This window comes from Miniopterus natalensis, chromosome 2 (assembly GCF_054644295.1).
Source record: "Miniopterus natalensis isolate mMinNat1 chromosome 2, mMinNat1.hap1, whole genome shotgun sequence".
NCBI lineage: Eukaryota > Metazoa > Chordata > Mammalia > Chiroptera > Miniopteridae > Miniopterus > Miniopterus natalensis.
Window position 1 is genome coordinate 118,340,581 of NC_142082.1, and position 19,338 is coordinate 118,359,918.

The 19,338-nt window shown below is 36.4% G+C and overlaps 1 protein-coding gene across 2 annotated transcripts in view; it reads right to left on the minus strand.

The window, feature by feature from the left end:
* The window catches only part of METTL25 (methyltransferase like 25), a 91,452-nt gene that overhangs the window by 61,097 nt on the left and 11,017 nt on the right, over window positions 1–19,338 (minus strand). The window contains exons 1-4 of one of the 2 annotated variants that reach the window (XM_016199426.2): window positions 13,371–14,536; window positions 9,562–9,726; window positions 8,719–8,825; window positions 2,254–2,850 (exon numbers count right to left, since the gene is read on the minus strand). In XM_016199426.2, coding sequence (XP_016054912.2) covers window positions 2,254–2,850; window positions 8,719–8,825; window positions 9,562–9,726; window positions 13,371–13,380 — 879 coding nt within the window. In that variant the 5' untranslated portion in view covers window positions 13,381–14,536. Of the gene's footprint in view, window positions 1–2,253; window positions 2,851–8,718; window positions 8,826–9,561; window positions 9,727–13,370; window positions 14,537–19,338 lie in introns of those variants that run through there. The other variant, XM_016199425.2, reaches the window with a different exon arrangement.

The following is a 19,338-nucleotide window of genomic DNA, read 5'->3' on the forward strand; positions in this document are numbered from 1 at the left end:
TTCACTTCACCACAAATTACCCAGCAAAATTTATAAAAAACTATAATAAAAAACAAATTAGAGGTGCCATATTAACATTTCTATTGCAACACCAAAAAAGCTTACCGAGTTCATTCCTTTCATCAAATACAGCAATTTTAAATTCAATATAAAATTTTTTGTTCTAAATTCTATAACATCAATTTTATATAAATATTCTCTTATGAACTGTTTCAAAGTCTAATTTTAGTGTACATACATACTGAATGGATACAGCTACATGTACTCACAGATCTTGATCAATATACCAAGTTTGTTTTAATTCCTCAGTGCCTTACTTTCCTCATCTATATGAGGATAATAATGGTACAAGCACTTTGGAAAACACTGGCAGTTTACCATAAAGTCAAAACTTACACTTATTCTATGACCTACAAATCCAACTCCGGGCTAATTACCCAAGAGAAATAAAAACATACCCACACAATTAAAAAATGGGCAGAGGACCTGAAAAGACACTTCTCTCAAGAAGACATTAAAATGGCCAACAGAGCCCAGCCAGTGTGGCACAAAGGTTGAGCACTGGCCCAGGAACCAAGAAGTAATTGGTTCAACCCAGAGCACATGCCCAGGTTTCAGGCTTGATCCCCAATAGAGGGTGTGCAGGAGGCAGTCGATAGATGATTTTTCTTTCACTGATGTTTCTCTCTCTGTATCGCTCTCCCTTACCTCTTACTCTAAAAATCAATAAAAAATATTAAAAAAAAAAAAAGAAATATCACATTAAGGAAGTTCTCTTCTACTTAAAAAAAAGGCCAACAGATATTTGAAAAGATGTTCAGCTTCACTAGCTATTAGGGAAATGCTAAGCAAAATTACAATGAGATACCACCTGGCAGCTGTTAGAATGGCTATTATCAATAAGACAAGTAACAAGTGTTGGAGAAGTGATGGACAAAAAGGAGCCCCCATTCACTGCTAATGGGAATGTAAACTGGTACAGCCACCAAGAAAAACAGCATGGCATCTCCCACAAAAAGTAAAAAATAGAGTTACCATATGATCCAGTAGCCCCTCTTCTAGATATCTACCTAAAGAACTTGAAAACATTTATTCGTGAAGATATATGCATCCCTATGTACACTACAGCATTATTCATGGTGGCCAAGACATGGAAACAAATGAAGTGTTCTTTGATAGATGATTAGATAAAGAAGATGTGCTACATATATACTATGGAATACCAGTCAGCCATAAGAAAATATGAAATACTGCCATTTGTGACAACATGGATGGATCTTGAGAATATCAGGCTAAGTTAAATAAGTCAGACAGAAAAAGTCAAGAACCATATGATTTCACTCATATGTGGGATATAAAACAGAAAGCAACAAATGAACAAGAAAAACAAACAAAAACTCATAGACAAAGACAACAGTATGGCGGTGACCAGAGGGAAGGGGGTGGGAGGGTATTAAAGTATAAAGGGGGACAAATATATGCTAACGAAAGATCTGACTTTGGGTGGTGGGCACATAATGCAATATACAGGTGACGTATCATAGAATTATACACTTGAAACCTACATAATCTTATTAACCAATGTCACCCCAATACATTTAACTAAAGAAAACGATTTCTGAAAAATGTAATGAATAGAATATTACAACTTTAAAGGCTACCTTGTTTTTTTAAGACGAGTTAGGCCAAATAATTTCTAGAAGCTCCTCTACAATATTGTTTTAATATATAATGTTGCCTGTAAGATACATTCTCTCTCAATTACATAATTTGACATACTTATAGTTTAGAAAAAGCTGAAATTCTTTTAAGAATACTCAGAAGCTACACTTGCTAAAAACATTCTATATTTGGTTACCAGGAGTAACATTAAATATAATATTGCCCTGGATATTTCTTCACTTGAAATATAAATTAAAACATATGTTTTCTTGGAATCAAATTTTAACAAGCCCTAAAATGCATAATGAGAACTTAGCTTACTAGCTTTTGTGCTAATACTTCTGTTTGATTTTGGAGGCTTGAAATGGGTGGAGGGGACTCTACTCTGGCAAACTGTAATTGTCAGCTTTTGTTCTCTTATCAGATTTTGATAGTTGTACAGATCATAAAAGCCTACACATAATTTTCTTAGTCCTTTAGATTGATGTAACCAAATAAGATATGTAGGTTAAGTAAGCTATTATTAAAATTTAATTCTGTGTCTTAATGCAGTTTTATAAATCAAATTAAGGAATTCAAACATGAAATCACCTCCAGATCTTTAATAATATCATGTAGTTCTGAATCAGCAGTGATAAAAGATGTTAAAGGTGAGTATATATTTGATTCGTTTGACTTTGATGTTTTTCTTCTCTCTTTATTTGCTTCAGACATTTTTCTCTTGGGTATTTGGGATGAAGAAGTAGGTTCTATGGCATTAACAGGCAAAAGGTCTATAAGAGAAAAGACATTTTCAAAACACAAATTTTCTTCTTGATGTGAATGCACATGTAGGTTTTCCATCTGTTTTCTGATGTTAGAAATTACAGAGCTTGAAAAATCTGGCAAAAAATCTGATGTAGACATCACTTCTTGATTTGCAGGACTGTTGTTACATACTCCTTCAATATCTGCTTTATTTTTAATTTGATCTTGCATTTTCTTTTCTTTTGTCATTTTTAATGCTCGTTCACTGACATCTAATTTTGACCGAGTATGATAGGCTTTCCAATGTTTCTTCAACTTCCTGTTTCTCTCCTGAGCTCCGTGAGTATTGGTATTTGAGGAATCAATTCCATAAACTTTTAAGCCATACTTCAAGGACAAATAGGAGCTTAGGTAGCCTTTTCCAGAACCCAGGTCGATTATCTAAAGAAAAACAGGATTTTAGTCAGTGATAAAAAGCATTCTTGATATATTTTTAAAAAGCAAGTAAACAAATAGTTTATAGTTTATACAACTTGTTTTTTATTTTAATTTTTGACTTCTATTAAAACCAATCACACTCATCATTTTAACTTTAAAAGATGTTCTAGACAATGTAATAAGTCAAGGAAAAGATGTAAAAGTCATAAATGTTGGAAATAAAACCCACTTTCCTCATAGGCAACGTGACTGTGTCTCAGAAAATCCTGAGGCATATACCAAAAACGCTAACACAACAAGTGAATTTAGCAATGTGTCAGAATACAGGATATTAGAAATTAATAATGAACCATTAGAACATTTACAATACAGTAGAAAAGAACAATTAGAAAGTAAAATTTAAAACCGACTGAATTAAAATAGCGTAAGAACAGAATATCTAGGAATAAATGTAACAAAGGCTGTGTAAGATCCCTATATACTGAAAACTATAAAACACTGCATACAAAAAATTTAAAAGATCAAATAAAGACATACCATATTCACAAAGCATCAGACTCAATTTTAAGATGGCAATTCTCCCAAACTGATATACGGATTCAATGCAATCCTAGTCAATATTCCAGATTTTCAAAAAAGAAATGGACAGGCAGATATTATCATTTATATGGAAAGGCAAAGTTCTTAGAATAACCACAACACTCTTGAAAAATAGTAAGGTTGGAGGATTTACATGATGTGGGAGTCAATATAAAACTACAGTAATCAAAATAGTGTCGTGCCAGTATAAAAACAGACATATAAATCAATGGAAAAAATGGAGTTCAGAAGCAGACCCACACTTACACAGACAACTGACTTTTGAAAAAACTGATAAGGTAATTCAATGAAGAAGGAAGTCTTTTCAACAAATGATGCTGGTATAACCGGATGTCTTCATGGAAAAACGAACTTTGCTTGTCACATGCCAAATACACAATTAATTAAAAGTGGATCACAGATCTAAACATAATAGTAAAAACTATTAACTTCTGAAAGAAAACATAAGAAAATCTTTGTGACGTTGGGAGAGGGAAAGATTTCTTATGTAGGACAAAAAAGGCATGAATTACTAAAGAAATAATTGAAAAGATAGGCTTCATTAAAAATTAAAACTTTTGCTATTCCAAATACGTAGTTAAAAAGGAAAAGAATCACTGAATACTATATTTGCAAGTCATTTATCTGACATGTGGTTCATGTGCAAAATATGTAAAGAAGTCTTATAACTCAGTAAGACAAGCAACCAATTACAAATGGACAAATTACTTGAACACGTACTTCACAAAATGTCATATAAATGGCAAATATTAAAAGATGACCACATCACTAGTCATCAGGGAAATGCAAACTAAAATCATAATGAGTACACAAATGTAAAATGGTACAGGCACTCTGGAAAACATGGGCAGTTTACCACAAAGTTAAAACATACACGATATAATCTGCAAATCCCACTCTGGGCTATTTATCCAAGAGAAATAAAAACAGGTCCACACAAAGTCTTGTAAGTGAACAATAATAGCGGCCAAATAATGGTAACAACTCAAATGGCCATGAACTGGTAAATGGAAAAACAAACTGTGGTATAACCATACTATGGCATACTATACCCAGCAAGAAGGAGGAACAAAAAGTAAACACACACAACATTGATGGTACTCAAAAGCTATGTCATAAAGGAAAGAAGTAAAACACAAAACATCATTTATATGATGTTCTGGAACAGTCAAAACTATAAGCAAATCAGTAGGTCCCTGAGAACGGAGGAGAAAATAACTTGCAAAAAGGCACGAGGAAACTTTTTATTGTGACGGAAATATTTTTTTATTTTGGTGGTGGTTGCACAACTGTACATAATTACCAAATTTATCAAACTGAGCACCTAGAGTTGGAGAATACATCAATAAAACTAAAAATGATAAGAAAAATAAAAAATTACCAAAATTATTACTGTATTGCCATGCCTCTTCATAAAAAATAAATGGACAATTATAGAAATACTATCATAAGAAATATCTAATATTATTCTATCTATCTTTAATTCCTAAAATCAACTATGTAATAAGTATGAGCCACTTAAGGAAACAATCCTACATTTGAAGTAATGCATATCATTAAATCCTCATAAATTTCAGGGCCTTGTAATTTGAGTAGTTCACAGATAAGACTCCAATTAATAATGTCCCCTAAATAGGTAACTAGCTTACAAATAACTCCTTATACCCCTTTTTATGTTAATCTCTGGGACAGGTATTGTAGGAAACACAGAAGCATAATATATCTTAATTTTAAGGAAGTACAATCTAATTAAAGTTACCATACCATACTCATGAATATAAGGGCTTTTCAGGAGAAACTCTATTAATCAATTATCTCATATATAAATCTCCAGAGAAAACAAAACCTTCCTTTGCTTTTATAACAGACACTCACTGATATCAATGACAAACTTAATGCTAGCAACCACTGGGTTGATGTAAACACCAGCATATTTGTTCCCATCAATTTAGATGTTTTCTCTTACCAAGAGGTAAATGAGTTTGTTTCCAGATATGTTTATAACAATTCCATTTATAAATCAGGAAAATTGTGGCTGCAAGTAACAGAACATCAAGTTTTGAACAATGAAGGAAATTCACTTCGGAAATCTGTCAGTAGAATGGTTGAACCATTCAGAGGTCCGACAACATACAACCTTAGAATATATGCATCCCCATGTTCATTGAAGCATTATTTACAATAGCCAAGATATGGAAACAACACAAGTGCCTATCAATAGACAAGAGGATAAAAAAGCTGTGGTACATACATTCAATGGAATATTACTTGGCCATAAAAAAGAATGGAATATTACTATTTGTGACAGCATGAATGGACCTACAGGGTCCATTTTTCTAACTTATTTATATTAAGATAAATAAGTCAGAAAAAGAAAAATACCATATTATTTCAGTTAGATGTGGACTCTAAAGAGCAAAATAAACTTTTGGGCCATCTTATTTGTAATTCCTCTGGTTGCAAGATAGCTATAGAAACTCTCAGAATGTCTTCACAATATTATATATAAAAACCTTTTCAATAATGAGCCACTTTTCCCAGAAAATTTGCCAGCCAACTCACGTTTACATCTTATTGACCCAAACTGACTTTTATCCCTTTCCAAGCTGACTTTTAGTAACATATGCAGTGTTAGCAACAGAATGGAAAACTCTGCAGACTGTCTGGTCTGAATTGCAAAATTTCCACTATCTTGATCTCCTACCCTTTACTCACATTAGTCTTTTCCATCTTGGATCATCTTATAGGTTAGAAGACAGAGGAGTCTCCAGTCCAGTGACTGGTGTGACCTATCTTCCTAGTCTCCTAATTCTGTTTAGGACATTTTCTCACAGAAACATCATTACACATGGTGGTTACATTTCTTAATAGTATGATACTATACTTCAAATAAAAGAGTTATATTTTGTTGACTGACCTGGAGATCTAATTACCATTCTAGATTAATGACTTCCAAATTCTAAATAAATTTATAACCCCAATATGGAATTCTTCCATGAACTTCATACTCATATATCCAACAGTCTACCTAACATTTCCACTTGAATGTCTAATAAGCATCTCAAATTTAACATGTTCCAAATTAAGTTCTTGATATTCTCTGTAAAACCTGGTCCCCTCCCCCAATCTTCCCCATCACAGTTAATGATAGCTCTCTAGGGCCTCTAGTACAGGCAAGTATTTCATATTCTGGATTTCCATCTATTATCATGAAATCTGCATTTATTTAATCTGCATTTTAAAAGTAAAATTAGTACATATATAATATATTTTAAACTGAACTATTGTGAGAATCAAATATTGCTATTAAGTGATATAAGAGAAAGACCTTGTAAAGAGTCTTTATTTTAGGTGATTTCATTCACTAGGAACAATCTCCTTTGCTTTGGAAAAGTTCCCTTAAAGCAGGTCTAACATGATACATTAAGCTATTTCAATTTTTTCCCCTTTGATCTTTAGAAAGAAAATAAATCTGCTTTATTAATTTACAGTTATTTATTATTATGTAATATTTCATATAAATAAAATATAGTTGAAATATAAAGTTATGAAGCACAATAAATATCCATCATCTTAGCTTTTGTGTTACAACACAGCAGATTCTACAACAGAGATTTAAGTGTAAGTGATTTATTTGGGAGGTGAAAGAAGGGTAGGGAAGTAGAGAAGAGAAAAAGAGAAAGGAAGGCAGTCCAATAAAGGGTGCATTATTAATCAAGATAACACTTTAGGGCAACTTGGGTTTAATTTCACTAGGAAACTGAGAGCTAGCACAGAAGACAAACCTCAGAACCATCTACCTGAAATGTCAGGGAGTTGATGTATTTGTATATCAACTTGCATCATTGGTTTAAGGCTTGTCACACACAGGAATTAATTTCCAGAACTTGTACGCAGGAAGTACCTTGTTTTAACAGTCAGAGAAAACCCACAGGGGAAGAAATGCAGATATTTCCAGGTAGAAAGCAGGCTGGCACACCATGAAATGATAATGCCCAAGAGTATTTGGGTCAGGTGTCCAACAGCACCTGTTATACCTATGACCCTACCAGCCATCCTGAAAATTAGAACATTAGTATTCCCACTGCATTAATTATGTTTCCCATAGCCCATCTCCCTGCTTCCCCTACCAGAGGAAATAACTGTTCTCAAATGATGATGATTCCATCGCTTCTTTAATAGCTTTTTTCTTATAATTTTTTTGCACTAAGAATATACCATTATTTTGCTTTAGAGCTTTTAAAAAAGTGGTACCATAAAATACGTAGTCTTCTGTAAATTGCTTATTTTTTCCTATTCAATTTTATGTTTCTAATATTCATCCATGTGATCTGTATGGCAATCGTTTGTTAAGTTTTACTGTATGCTTTCACCTTCTGGTCCAGCTGAGCATCACTGCCATGGTGAACCTATTACTAATCTGGAAAGGTACAGCTTAGGTATAATACACTGAAGAAAAGGTTGAAAACTACTGTTATAGCTGTTGCCCCTAACCTCTACCCTAGAGATCTGTGTTGTCACAAGGGGCTCTGCACACGTAGCGCACACTGTGATAATTTTCTAATCATCCTCAGACTCTACAAGTCTGGAAGAATCCATGGAAAAGATTCTAACACCTAATAAAAACTGAAGAAGGGAAAATCTTCCATTACCCCCATAGATGTTCTCATAGGGATAAGAAAAATAACTTACTATTTTTATAAGCCAGGAAAAAAAAACTTACTATTTTTATAGGCCCAGGCAATCTTTGATTTTATTTTAACATCTGTTTTCAGACATCACTACGTTACACAAAAGCGATTTTTCACAACAGGAATGCACTGTAATTCTGACAGCATAAAAGAATCCAAGTTCTAAAACATAGTTTCTTTGTGTTACTATAATGAGGTAGGTGCCCCACTATCACAGCTTGGCCAGTTCCTGAGAACATCTAGTGCCAAATGATTTTGCAAAATGTCATCATCGTAATGCTGCTTCAAGCTGGAGTTACAACATGTCAAAGGGAATTATTTTTAACTTCTATCCACTCTGAAAAGAGTGAAATTTATAACAAAACATTAATAGTGATATCTTATTTTTAGTATAGATTTGTCATAATTAGAGTATATTTGGGGAATGAGAGCACATTTTTAAAGGCTCAGGCATATCTCATGTCAGCTATTATTTATTGACATTTTAAAGGCTAGATAGTGATAGTAGAAAAGGGAATTTGAATGATATCCAAAAATGGCAATAATCTTAACACCTGAAAATATAGGGAAATACTCTTACCTGGTTTATTCCACAGTAATCAGCAATACTGCAGATCAGCTCTGACATTGCCTGAACTTCATGAGATTTTTTCAAATTCATAAACTCATCTGGCTTCACATTTTCACCTGAGCAAAAATAAAACAAAATTAAAATACTACTCTGAAAAAAACAAAAGTTAGTAAGAACCAGCAGTTGATATTCATGTTTTCTGTAAGTAAATATGAAAATAATATAGAGATTCTATTGTGGTGCCTGTATAATAGATCTCTATTAGTTTAGTGCCAATGAATCAAATTTGAATTAATTAAATAAATAAGACCCACAGAACATTATTAAAATGTTCCCTGATACATAAAACAATTAACTATAAAGAAAGAGACTGAGCCTGGCAGGGCGTGGCTCAGCAGTTGAGCATCAATCTAGGATCCAGGGGATCATGGTTTGATTCCGGGGGGTCAGGGCACATGCTTGGGTTGCAGGCTCAATCCCCACACAGTAGGGAGAGTGCAGGAGACAGCCGATCAGTGACTCTAATCACTGATGTTTTTCTCTCTCTCCCTCTTCCTTCCTCTCTCTGAAATCAATAAAGGTGTTTTGTTTTTAAAAGAGGGGTCACGTCTCTCCTAAAAAAAAAAAAAAAAAAAAAAAGAGACTGATAATAAAATGTGGAGATCCATAATGAAGTTGTTCTGTTTAATATGGTACATGAGAAAACCCATTTGGTATAAGCCAATCTATGTGGCTCATGATATAAGGTCTAACACTAAATTAAAAACATGTTCGAAAAATATACATATAGGAACAATATACTGCTTCTAAGGGCCTAAAAACATACATACTCAAGCACACACACACACCTACCAGTTTTCTGGTTTTGATTTCCTTGAAGGGCTACAATCAACTGTTCAAAAGAAGTACATATTCCCAAGTTTTGTATAGAATAATATTTTGCAGCATGAGCAAAGGCTTCCACACTAACCAGTTTCTGGGAAGTTTCACAAAATATTTTGGAAAAATCAGTAATACCTAAAAAAAAAAAAAAAATCAGGAAATGTTAGCAATAATTAAATAATAGCTAATTGTGTGAGATTTTAAAAAAATAAATGAAAAACACTGGATCTTTACAACAAATTAAATATTTTCATTTTAGTGTGAATTTTCTCCATAACTCTTAAGGGTTTGATCATATTTGTTATATACTGTTAGCTACCTGTAGCACTCAGTTTTCTCCTAACACAGTACACAATTAATATATTTAAACTCCAAATTAAAATTTGGCCTTCTTTTGTTCCATAAGACAAAAAGAAAAAAGAAAAAAAAAAGTTTAAAATTGTGCTAAACTGTAATGTGGTCATGAAATTTATGAATGGTCCTGGCTGCCCTACAAATGTGAAATTTAGAGCAGGTCAGGTCCCGCAACACTGATATCCCCTGTCCACAGTGCATGTGGAACAATGCCAATATCCCCAGTGGTATAAATGCTTCTATAAAACAGTTCCTAAATCATCTGAACCACGTAGAATTGTGTGTGAATGTGGGTGTATGTGTTCAGTGAACTGAACCCAATATGAGTTCTAAAACTAATGAGATAATAAGGCGAACAGATTTCATTTTCTTCCCCTGGTCAGGTTATCCAGACATTCTATAAGGTTATCGACAGTTTCCAAATGCTCACTCATTGGAAGAGTCTGGTGAACTGCTATCTTGTCTGCAACATCCGTGCCCCATTCGGGGTGAGGACCATGCAGTCTGTAAAACTCAGGTGCGGCCACACCTTGCCAAAGGGAACTATGTCATTTTCAGACAGAAGTTTTAAGAGTATCAGAAGATTCACTGCATGTCCTTTCCCCAGAACTGCAATAGCTGAAGCATGTGTCAAGCTGGAACCTGCCTCAGACATCACTGCTGTCAAACTACAATGGACATGCAGCATATATGAAATGTAAACTTCATTGTTTTTGGTCAGGGCTTATTTACTGCAGCATAATCTTGCCTATTCTAATGACTACACATAAGCACACTGATAGATTTACTTTTTATTTACTCAGTCTCATTTTCCGATGGCCATTTTTAATACATGTTAATTTATTGATGATGGTTAAAAACAGGCATCCCAATTTGTCTATAGTGGTTCAAAGCAGCTCTCTGAATGGGGTAGTCCAATGACGCCCATTCACTGAAAATTATTTTTAATAATTCAAAAGAGCCACACATCCAGTGGATAAGGTATTTAAAATCTTCACTTTACAAAAGCATGTGCAATTCAGGGAACGACTTTGGTCCTACCAGAAACCACGTACTACATGGTATGAAGTCTATTCTGATAGCTGATCCTCCATAGTTACTTAGAAAATTATAAAAATCCACTTAAACACAAAGAATAATGATGCTCCTTAGTAAAAATTAAAAGCAAGAAAGTTGATGAAGGTTTGCAGAGTTCTAAATAAAAACTGCATGTTTAAGACAGTACCTTTTAAAAGCTAACATTTACTAAGTTGCTGGTGGTAACATTTTACTAATTTAATTAACAAGAATAAAATTGGCAGAGATATATAACTCCCATTTCTGAATCAACTAAATGGAAATTTAAACTGAAAAATTACTATAGTGGTTTATTTAAGATATATTTTGTATATGATAGAAAGTTCTTTGGACATTTTACAAACTGAATTTACTAATGCAGCCAAAAGTAATAAAATCCACATCACAATATTTAGGCATGATACAGAGGGGAAAACTCAGTCAACTATTAAGTGAGGCGCTCAGGTTTAAGGGCAGTCTCAACATCCCCAAGTTCCAGGGCAGCAATTTCTTAGAGTGTGGTAGAATAAGAGTATTAAATCTCAAAGTGCAGAGGGACTATTATAGTAGTCAGTTATTGGACAATGTTGCCAACAGAAAGAAATGTGATGTTTCTGTTGGAAAAGGAAAGGTTCAAGTCAACTTAACTATCCTACACAAAATACTTGAAAAGATTCCAATTCAAGCTTAATTAAATGTTGTTAATTTGCTTTTAATTATAGGCCTCCCAGTAATTTCAGAATTTAGGAGATCTAAATTACAAAGATATTATCTTTTCAATTATGTTTACTTTTATAAAAAGGATAGTTATTGTTCAGCCCATTTGTCTATGTCACTCAGGAAATCTAGAACTCTGTGAAAAAATCTTTTTTTGAATTATGGAAGTATATAGAGCTTCTGTACTTCCTTTGTTGTCAAGTAATCCAGCCTGTAATTTCTATTAGAGAGAGAGGGGGAGAGAGAGAGGTGTGTAAATGATCTTGTCTTTTCTTCCATCTCTGAAACAGTATGTGAGCAAAGCTACATGGAATGGTAACAGTGTACATAGTCCTCATTGTGCTTCCCTAAGTAATTGTATAATGAGTTTGGGTTAGGCAACTAGCAAAACAAAATCCACAGCACTACTGAATTTATATTTAGTTAATTCTTAATTAGTTAGATGTTTTTACACAGGGAAAGCTTTGTTTTTTATTTTGGTGCGCATTGCACCTGCATTTCATGTGGCTTGATTATTTTGCCAACATCTCCCTCTGCTGGATGTACCTGCTCTACTTTATTACATGCTTTGCCTTTATTTACTCTCAGTTTTTGTACACCCTGTATCACTCTTCCAGAGAGGTTTCTTATAAGATAGGTTAACTGGGCATGAGGAAGCAAGGGGAGCAAACAGCCAGGGGAGAAGTTATTTTCTACAATATGAGATCAGGAAATCTCTAAATATATATATTTTTAACAGCAGAGATCAATGCACAGAAAAGTTACATATGCTTGTTAGATTACAAAAATGTCAAGGTAAAGAAATGAATAATAATGTTTCAAAACTAAAAATAAAATAGAATCAATGAATATATATAATACTTATATTTGACAAATAAGAAATTTAAAAACTAATGTGTTATTTTACTTGAATGTTATCTAGCACTTTAAGGAAGTCAGAGTACTGTTAGGATTCACAAAAACTCATCACTATTATTGCTAACATTTATTGCTCATATACTATGTGCAAGGCACTGTGCTAACAGCTTACATTAAATGCAATAGTTTTATAAGCTAGTTACATAGTGTTCTTATCCCCATTTATAGAGGAATAAATTGAGACTTAGGGAGGCTGCAATTTACCCAGGTCCACACAAACACTAAGTGGCAAGGTGTGAATCAAGGCAGTGTTTGGCCTTGCTCTTAATTCCCACATTCGATTAGCATGCCTCACCAGTAAGTTCTCGGACAACAAATGAAATCAGGCAAGAGAGAAGTTAAGAAAAGTGCTAGACAGATCTGACTGTCAGAATCAGGTCTAGCAGGAATTGCCTCTGGCAGAGATCAATACATGTAATATCTTAAGCTGGTTCATAATCGCTTTATCTTTCACTTTTTTCACTCCCCTCAACACCTCCCTCTCTACCAGAAGTGACCTTAAGGTTTCAAGAAATTAAAAAAGTAATTACTACATTTAAAACAACTGTTAAGTCTCTGAAAAGGAAATAAAAGTTTTTATGGAAAGGTTTTATTGTGGCATCTATTTCTAGAAGTAAAACAACAGTACTGCTTCATACCCAGTTGAAAAGCAACAATACTTTGCATATAGCAGGCACTTAGTTAGTAGGAAACGAATGAATGAATGAATGAAAACAGTTCCTCAATACACTTACTATGTAGCATAACCACCTACACTGGGAGACTCTGTGCGGCAGTGATCACTGAGGCAGCGAGGAGGACTTCTCAAGCACCGAGGAGCCTATCAAAGCAGCAATAAAGCCCCATCTCAGCCCTAACGTTTATAAGTGCACTGTGAATAAAAGTGATTTAGAATATTTAGAATGTGATACAATATAAAATGCAATTATGTATTAATTCTGGGGTTTAACCGTGTTACAGGGATTAGGGCAAAGGTCACTATTGCTATTATAACACAGCCCATAATTTCAAGAAATCAATAGCGCCCTCTTAATAACAATCTTCACAAGGACATAAAAATGTTCTGTATTCATTTCTACATAAATGTCCTACAGATATCTACAATTCAAAAAGTTCAAAACTGAACTGAACTTTCTCATGCCCGCCAAACCTTTCCTTTTGCCAGTTTCCTATCTAGTTTAATACTGTCATCCCTCACCCAGTGCTGAGGTTAAAAGTCTTTACATTACCAGAAATGCTTCTTGTGCCTTCAATGCACATATCCAGCCACCCACCAATCCTAATGTAAAAATGTCTTTTAGGTGAGGATCCCTCACACTATCACTGCCGTGGTTCAAACTCTATTAACTCTCACTAGTGCCACTGCAATAGCTGCATAGGTGATTTTTTTCCCTTATCAATAAAACTCCTATAGCACAATGCTCAATAAGTGTTGGCTGAGTAGAATTAGACATGTTTTCTAAAATGGAAGTTTCCTTATATTCAATGCATATTTAATAACAGTTTAAGGATTTGGCTTCTGTTGACTTTAGGCTTCAATCCTTTATACTTGTTTAGGAGACTTCAATGCAGAGTTAGAGTCTGACTTGCTAACCTATGAAAATTATAGATAGGATGTGTTAAATTTTATGAATGCTTTAATATATCTATAATCCAATCATGCATATAAGAAAGAAAACAGAATATATACTGCTGCATTTTTAAATAAATCAGTTTATATCATCCAATTATGTGCTAAGAAACTTTTTGTCAATGCTACTTTAATGTAATTTATGGCTGCATACAAAATGAAAAAATATGTTATTTCAACATGTAAACCACGCTCTTAGAAAGAATAAGATATAATTATTGACATGCATGTCCTTATAGTGCCAACATTAACATAAGATTGAATGTATAAAGCACATGTAACCATTTCAAAAGCATTTTTCATTTAACTGTTACTTATAAAAATAAAATTAAATATAAAAATAGGAAAAATCTAGCCACAGTATTTTAACTCTAACAGACCCTTTCTATAGCTTAATTTGAAGGACAATTTTTAAAAAATATTTTTAAAACCCCTGTAATTTATAAGTTGATTTGGTAAATGAAAAATAAACTTGGGAGAAACAAGATGGCGCGTAGGTAACAGCTGCACCCGCCGCCTCCCGCAACCACATCAAAATTCCAACTAAAATACAGAACCACCGTCACTCAGAGCCTCCTGAGATCTGGCTGCACAGAAGCCCCACAACCAGGGACCCGAAGAAGCACCAAGACGGGGAGGAGGGGCGGGGAAGCGGGCGGATCGGGGCTAAATTAGAGAGACACGGCCCACACCTGGTGCCGCGGTTGAAACCCGGGAGGGAATCTCGGCAGTGGAGGTTTCCTGGAGGAGTGAGGGGTCCCAGCACCAGAGCAGGCCCCCAGCCCAGGGCTCCAGGCTGGGAAGAGACGTCCCCACAACTCCGGGCTGTGAAAGCAGCGGGCACTGTCCCTGAGGGTCACGAGGCTGCGGGAGCCCCAGCAGCTCCTCTAAAGGGCCCGGCACGGACTCACTCGGACGCTCCCTCTGAGCCCAGCGCCGGGCAGCAGCCGGAAAGGACCTGGGACACTCGGGGAGGAACCTGCCTGAAATTCAGGCGAGAGGTGGAGGGGCAGCTTCCTCCCAGGCAGAAGGGCTGGCGGAGGCCATGGCTCCTTTGGTGAGTCCTCCCCGCACACAGCCGGCAGGCAGGCGCCATACTTGAATGGCCAGCACCTGACTCTCACCCTTGGCCCCGCCCCGTGATTCCCGGAGGTCCCGCCCCTCCCCACCTGCACCTCATCCAGGCCAGTTCCAGGGGCTTTTCTGTGCAAGTGGCCTCTCGAGCCTCATGCTTAGGACTTTCCTAAAATCTCTCAAACAAGCAACAGCAGGCCCCATACCTCTTGTTAAGTGGCCCCAGGCCTGGCACTAGCGGCAGCCTGCATTGGCTCATAGCTTGGCATCTCCTGGACACCTCCAAGCCCAGCACAAGTAGCAGCCAACTATGGTTTGCTGTGTAGCTCATGCTGGGTGGCCCTGGGCAAGGCACTGGCACAGGCTGACTTTGCACCTCCCGGGAGGCCCCAGAGACAATGCACCTGGTGGTCAGACTTGACCACGCTGGGTTACAACCCTACCACAGCCACGAGTGACACACTCAAGGGGCACACTTGGTGACCACCAAAGCTCCACTGAAGTAAATCCTGCTCCATAGGGGTGTCTCCAGCACAGCAGCTCTTTGGCTGTAGTTGCAGCTGGTCCTCAGCCAATTGGCCTGGGGGTCAATTCCTCCCAGGGATGCCAACAGCAACCAAGGCTCAAGTACAACAGGACAGTGCACACAGTACACACAGGGGAACACCTAGAAGGCCCAGCTCAGGTGACTGGGGAGGCTGAGCTACTGGACCCTGCAGGACACCTACTACACAAAGCCACTCTACATATTCCAGGAGACATAGCAGCTCTAGTTAATACATAGAAACAAACACCTGGAAGCAGCCAAAATGTGGAGGCAAAGAAACATGTCACAAAGGAAAGAACAGAAGAAATCTCTAGAAGAGGAACTAAATGAAAGAGATCCAAGAAAGCTAACAGAGAGTTCAGAATTTTGGTTATAAGGATGTTTAAGCAGTTGGTTAGGGAAATAACTGAGAAAGTCGATAACATAATAAAGTACCAATTTGAAATGAAGGCTACAGGAACTGAAATGAAGAATAATTTACAGGGAATCAACAGTAGAGTAGAGGACGCTGAGAATCAAATCAACAATTTGGAACATGAGGAAACAAAAAACACCCAACCAGAAGAGCAAAAAGAAAAAAGAAACCAGAAATATGAAAATAGTATAAGGAGCCTCTGGGACAACTTCAAGAGGCCCAACATTCGTATTATTGGGGTGTGTGCCAGAAGAGGCAGAAAGAGACCAAGGAATTGAAAACCTATTTGAAAAAATAATTACAGAAAACTTCCCCGACCTGGGGAAAGAAATCGACTTTCAAGTCTAGGAAGCACAGAAGGTCTCAAACAAGAGGAACTGAAAGAGGCCCACAGCAAGACACATCATAATGAAAATGCCAAAGGTTAAAGACAAAGAGAGAATCTTAAAAGCAGCAAGAGAAAAGCAATTAGTTACCTACAAGGGAGCACCCATACGACTGTCAGCTGATTTCTCAACAGAAACTTTGCAGGCCAGAAGGGAGTGGCAAGAAATATTCAAAGTGATGAAAAACATGGAACTACAACCAAGACTGCTCTACCCAGCAAAGCTATCATTCAGAATTGAAGGTCAAATAAAGAGCTTCACAGATAAGAAAAAGCTAAAGGAGTTCATCACCACCAGACCAGCACTACAGGAAAAGTTGAAGGGTCTTCTTTAAGAAGCTAATGAACAAAATAATCCGACGAACTAAATAGATCCAGAGAGAGACATTGACACATGCAACAGACAATCATATTTCAGAGGAAAGAGGGAAGGGGGGTGGAGGGTGGGAAGAGATTAACCAAAGAAGTTATATGCATATATGAATAACCCATGGACACAATCAATAACAGGGTGAAGGCCTGGGGAGGGGGTGGGAGCGAAGTGGAGGGGGTCAGTTGCAGGGGAAAATGGTATACCTGTAATACTCTCAACAATAAAGATAAATTTAAAAATTAAAAAATAAATAAAATAAACTTGATTAAAAAGAAACAATTCATCCCTGGCTGGGTATCTCAGTTGGTGACAGTGTCCTCCCCAATATGCCAAAGTTTGATCCCCGGTCAGGGCACTAACAAGAATCAACCAATGAATGCATAAACAAGTGGGACAACAATTTGATGTCTCTGTGTCTGTCTGTCTGTCCTCCTTCCTCTCTCTCTAAAAATCAATTTTTAAAGAAACAATTCAGAGGCACCCACTAGGTGCAAGGTAACTGAACCAGAATAAAGCTAATTTGTTACAATTTGTGATTCATCTATGGGGCATTGTGTCTTATCATATACAAACCATGTGGACAAGCAGCTTCATTGTGGGCTCCAGAGGGAGAAGCAATTCCCAGTTAGAATTCTACTGAGATGCCACATGAGATGTGTTCACTCAGGCCTTTGAACTTTTTGTAACTCTGTCTGAGACCATCTTCTATCAGAAATTTGTATGGTTCACTCTCTCACTTCCTCTAGGTCTTTGCTGAAATGCCTCCATTTCAGTGAAAACTTCCCTGACAATCCTATTTTAAAAACTGAACTCCACTTAACTCTCATTCCTCTTGGATCCCTTAACTTTTATATCACTTACACCATCTGACATAGCAAGTAAAATCCAAGAGAACACAGACTTTTATTTACTGACGTATTTCCAGAGCCTAGAATAATGCCTGGTACTAGGTTAAGTACTCAATGAATGACCAAATGAATGAGTAAGCACTAGGTTTGAATTCTGGTTCTCAGACTGTCCATCCCTGTGTGGTCATGAGCAATTTATTAATTTGCTCTAAGACTTGATTTATCTATAAAATGGGTGGAAATTCCTATTTTATAATGTTGCTTTAAAGAATATACACATACATACACACATATATGCACATATGTATATATTCATATACATATACACACGTTTAACGACACACACACATACACACAGAATCCTAACACACAGTGGGCAATCCCCAAATCATGATGTCCTGTTATGTCCGAGAATCAGATCCCCTATGCGGCAGAAAGACAATCCCTCCAGAGCTGATAATGTAACAGCAAAAGGGACTTTTATTCCAGCTAGCTGGGGTTCGGTCGTATTCAACGCAGTGGAATTCCGACTCGAACCCCGATCTAAATTTCCCACAAGCTTATATAGGGCTACAGTGAGCAAGCAATCATTGTCAGTTACAAAGTTACATGGGTTATAAATTCTTTAGGAAGGGTGGGCTCAGGATGTTTCTCAACCACAGGTGCCTGAAGCTGGAGTGCACCTGGTATTCGTCAAACCCACCGATTTAAGTTAATTCCTGGAACTGCCTCCACCCTCTGCAGTTTACTGAGTCACTCATGTATGCCTTTTGTCCTGCCTCGGGGCCTAGGGGCCTGCCTCTGTCTTGGTGGGTCCTCACAGTCCAAACTAAGTAATTGAGTATCCTAACACTTAGGATTTTGTTGGATTATAAGTAGAAAATACTCTAATATTTAGGCCCAGAACATCATATAGGCTACTAGAGAAAACCCTGAAACAAAAATCAACACAGATACTGTTTCCAAATGTTGGGTCTGCCAGGAGAAAGGAGGTTTAGAAGACCTCCATCATTAGGATGAAGGTACAACAGCAACTTAAGCTACAACAGAGAAGTCCATTTAGTCAACACTGAGTACTACATTCCAGGCAGGATGAAAGCACTGGGCACTATCTTAGAATCAGCCTTAAAGCACAGGAGAGAATTTTAGTGCTAATGATATTTCTTACTGAATTTTTGTGACATTTGGCAGATAGGTTATAATCTTCACTATGCCATAAAGACCTGATGAGGAGTTTCAAGTGTGCACTACTACAATGTTTTAATTTCCTATGGTCAAAAGTCTCTATTTTAGAAAATAACCAAAACCAAGTAGTAGACTGCTAGAAACTCAACAACTTCAAACTCAATTTAAAATTAGAATTATTTAAGAGTAAGTAGTTTCCAAAAAGTGCATTTAAATTTAATAAATCGATGTGATAAGTTAGCTAA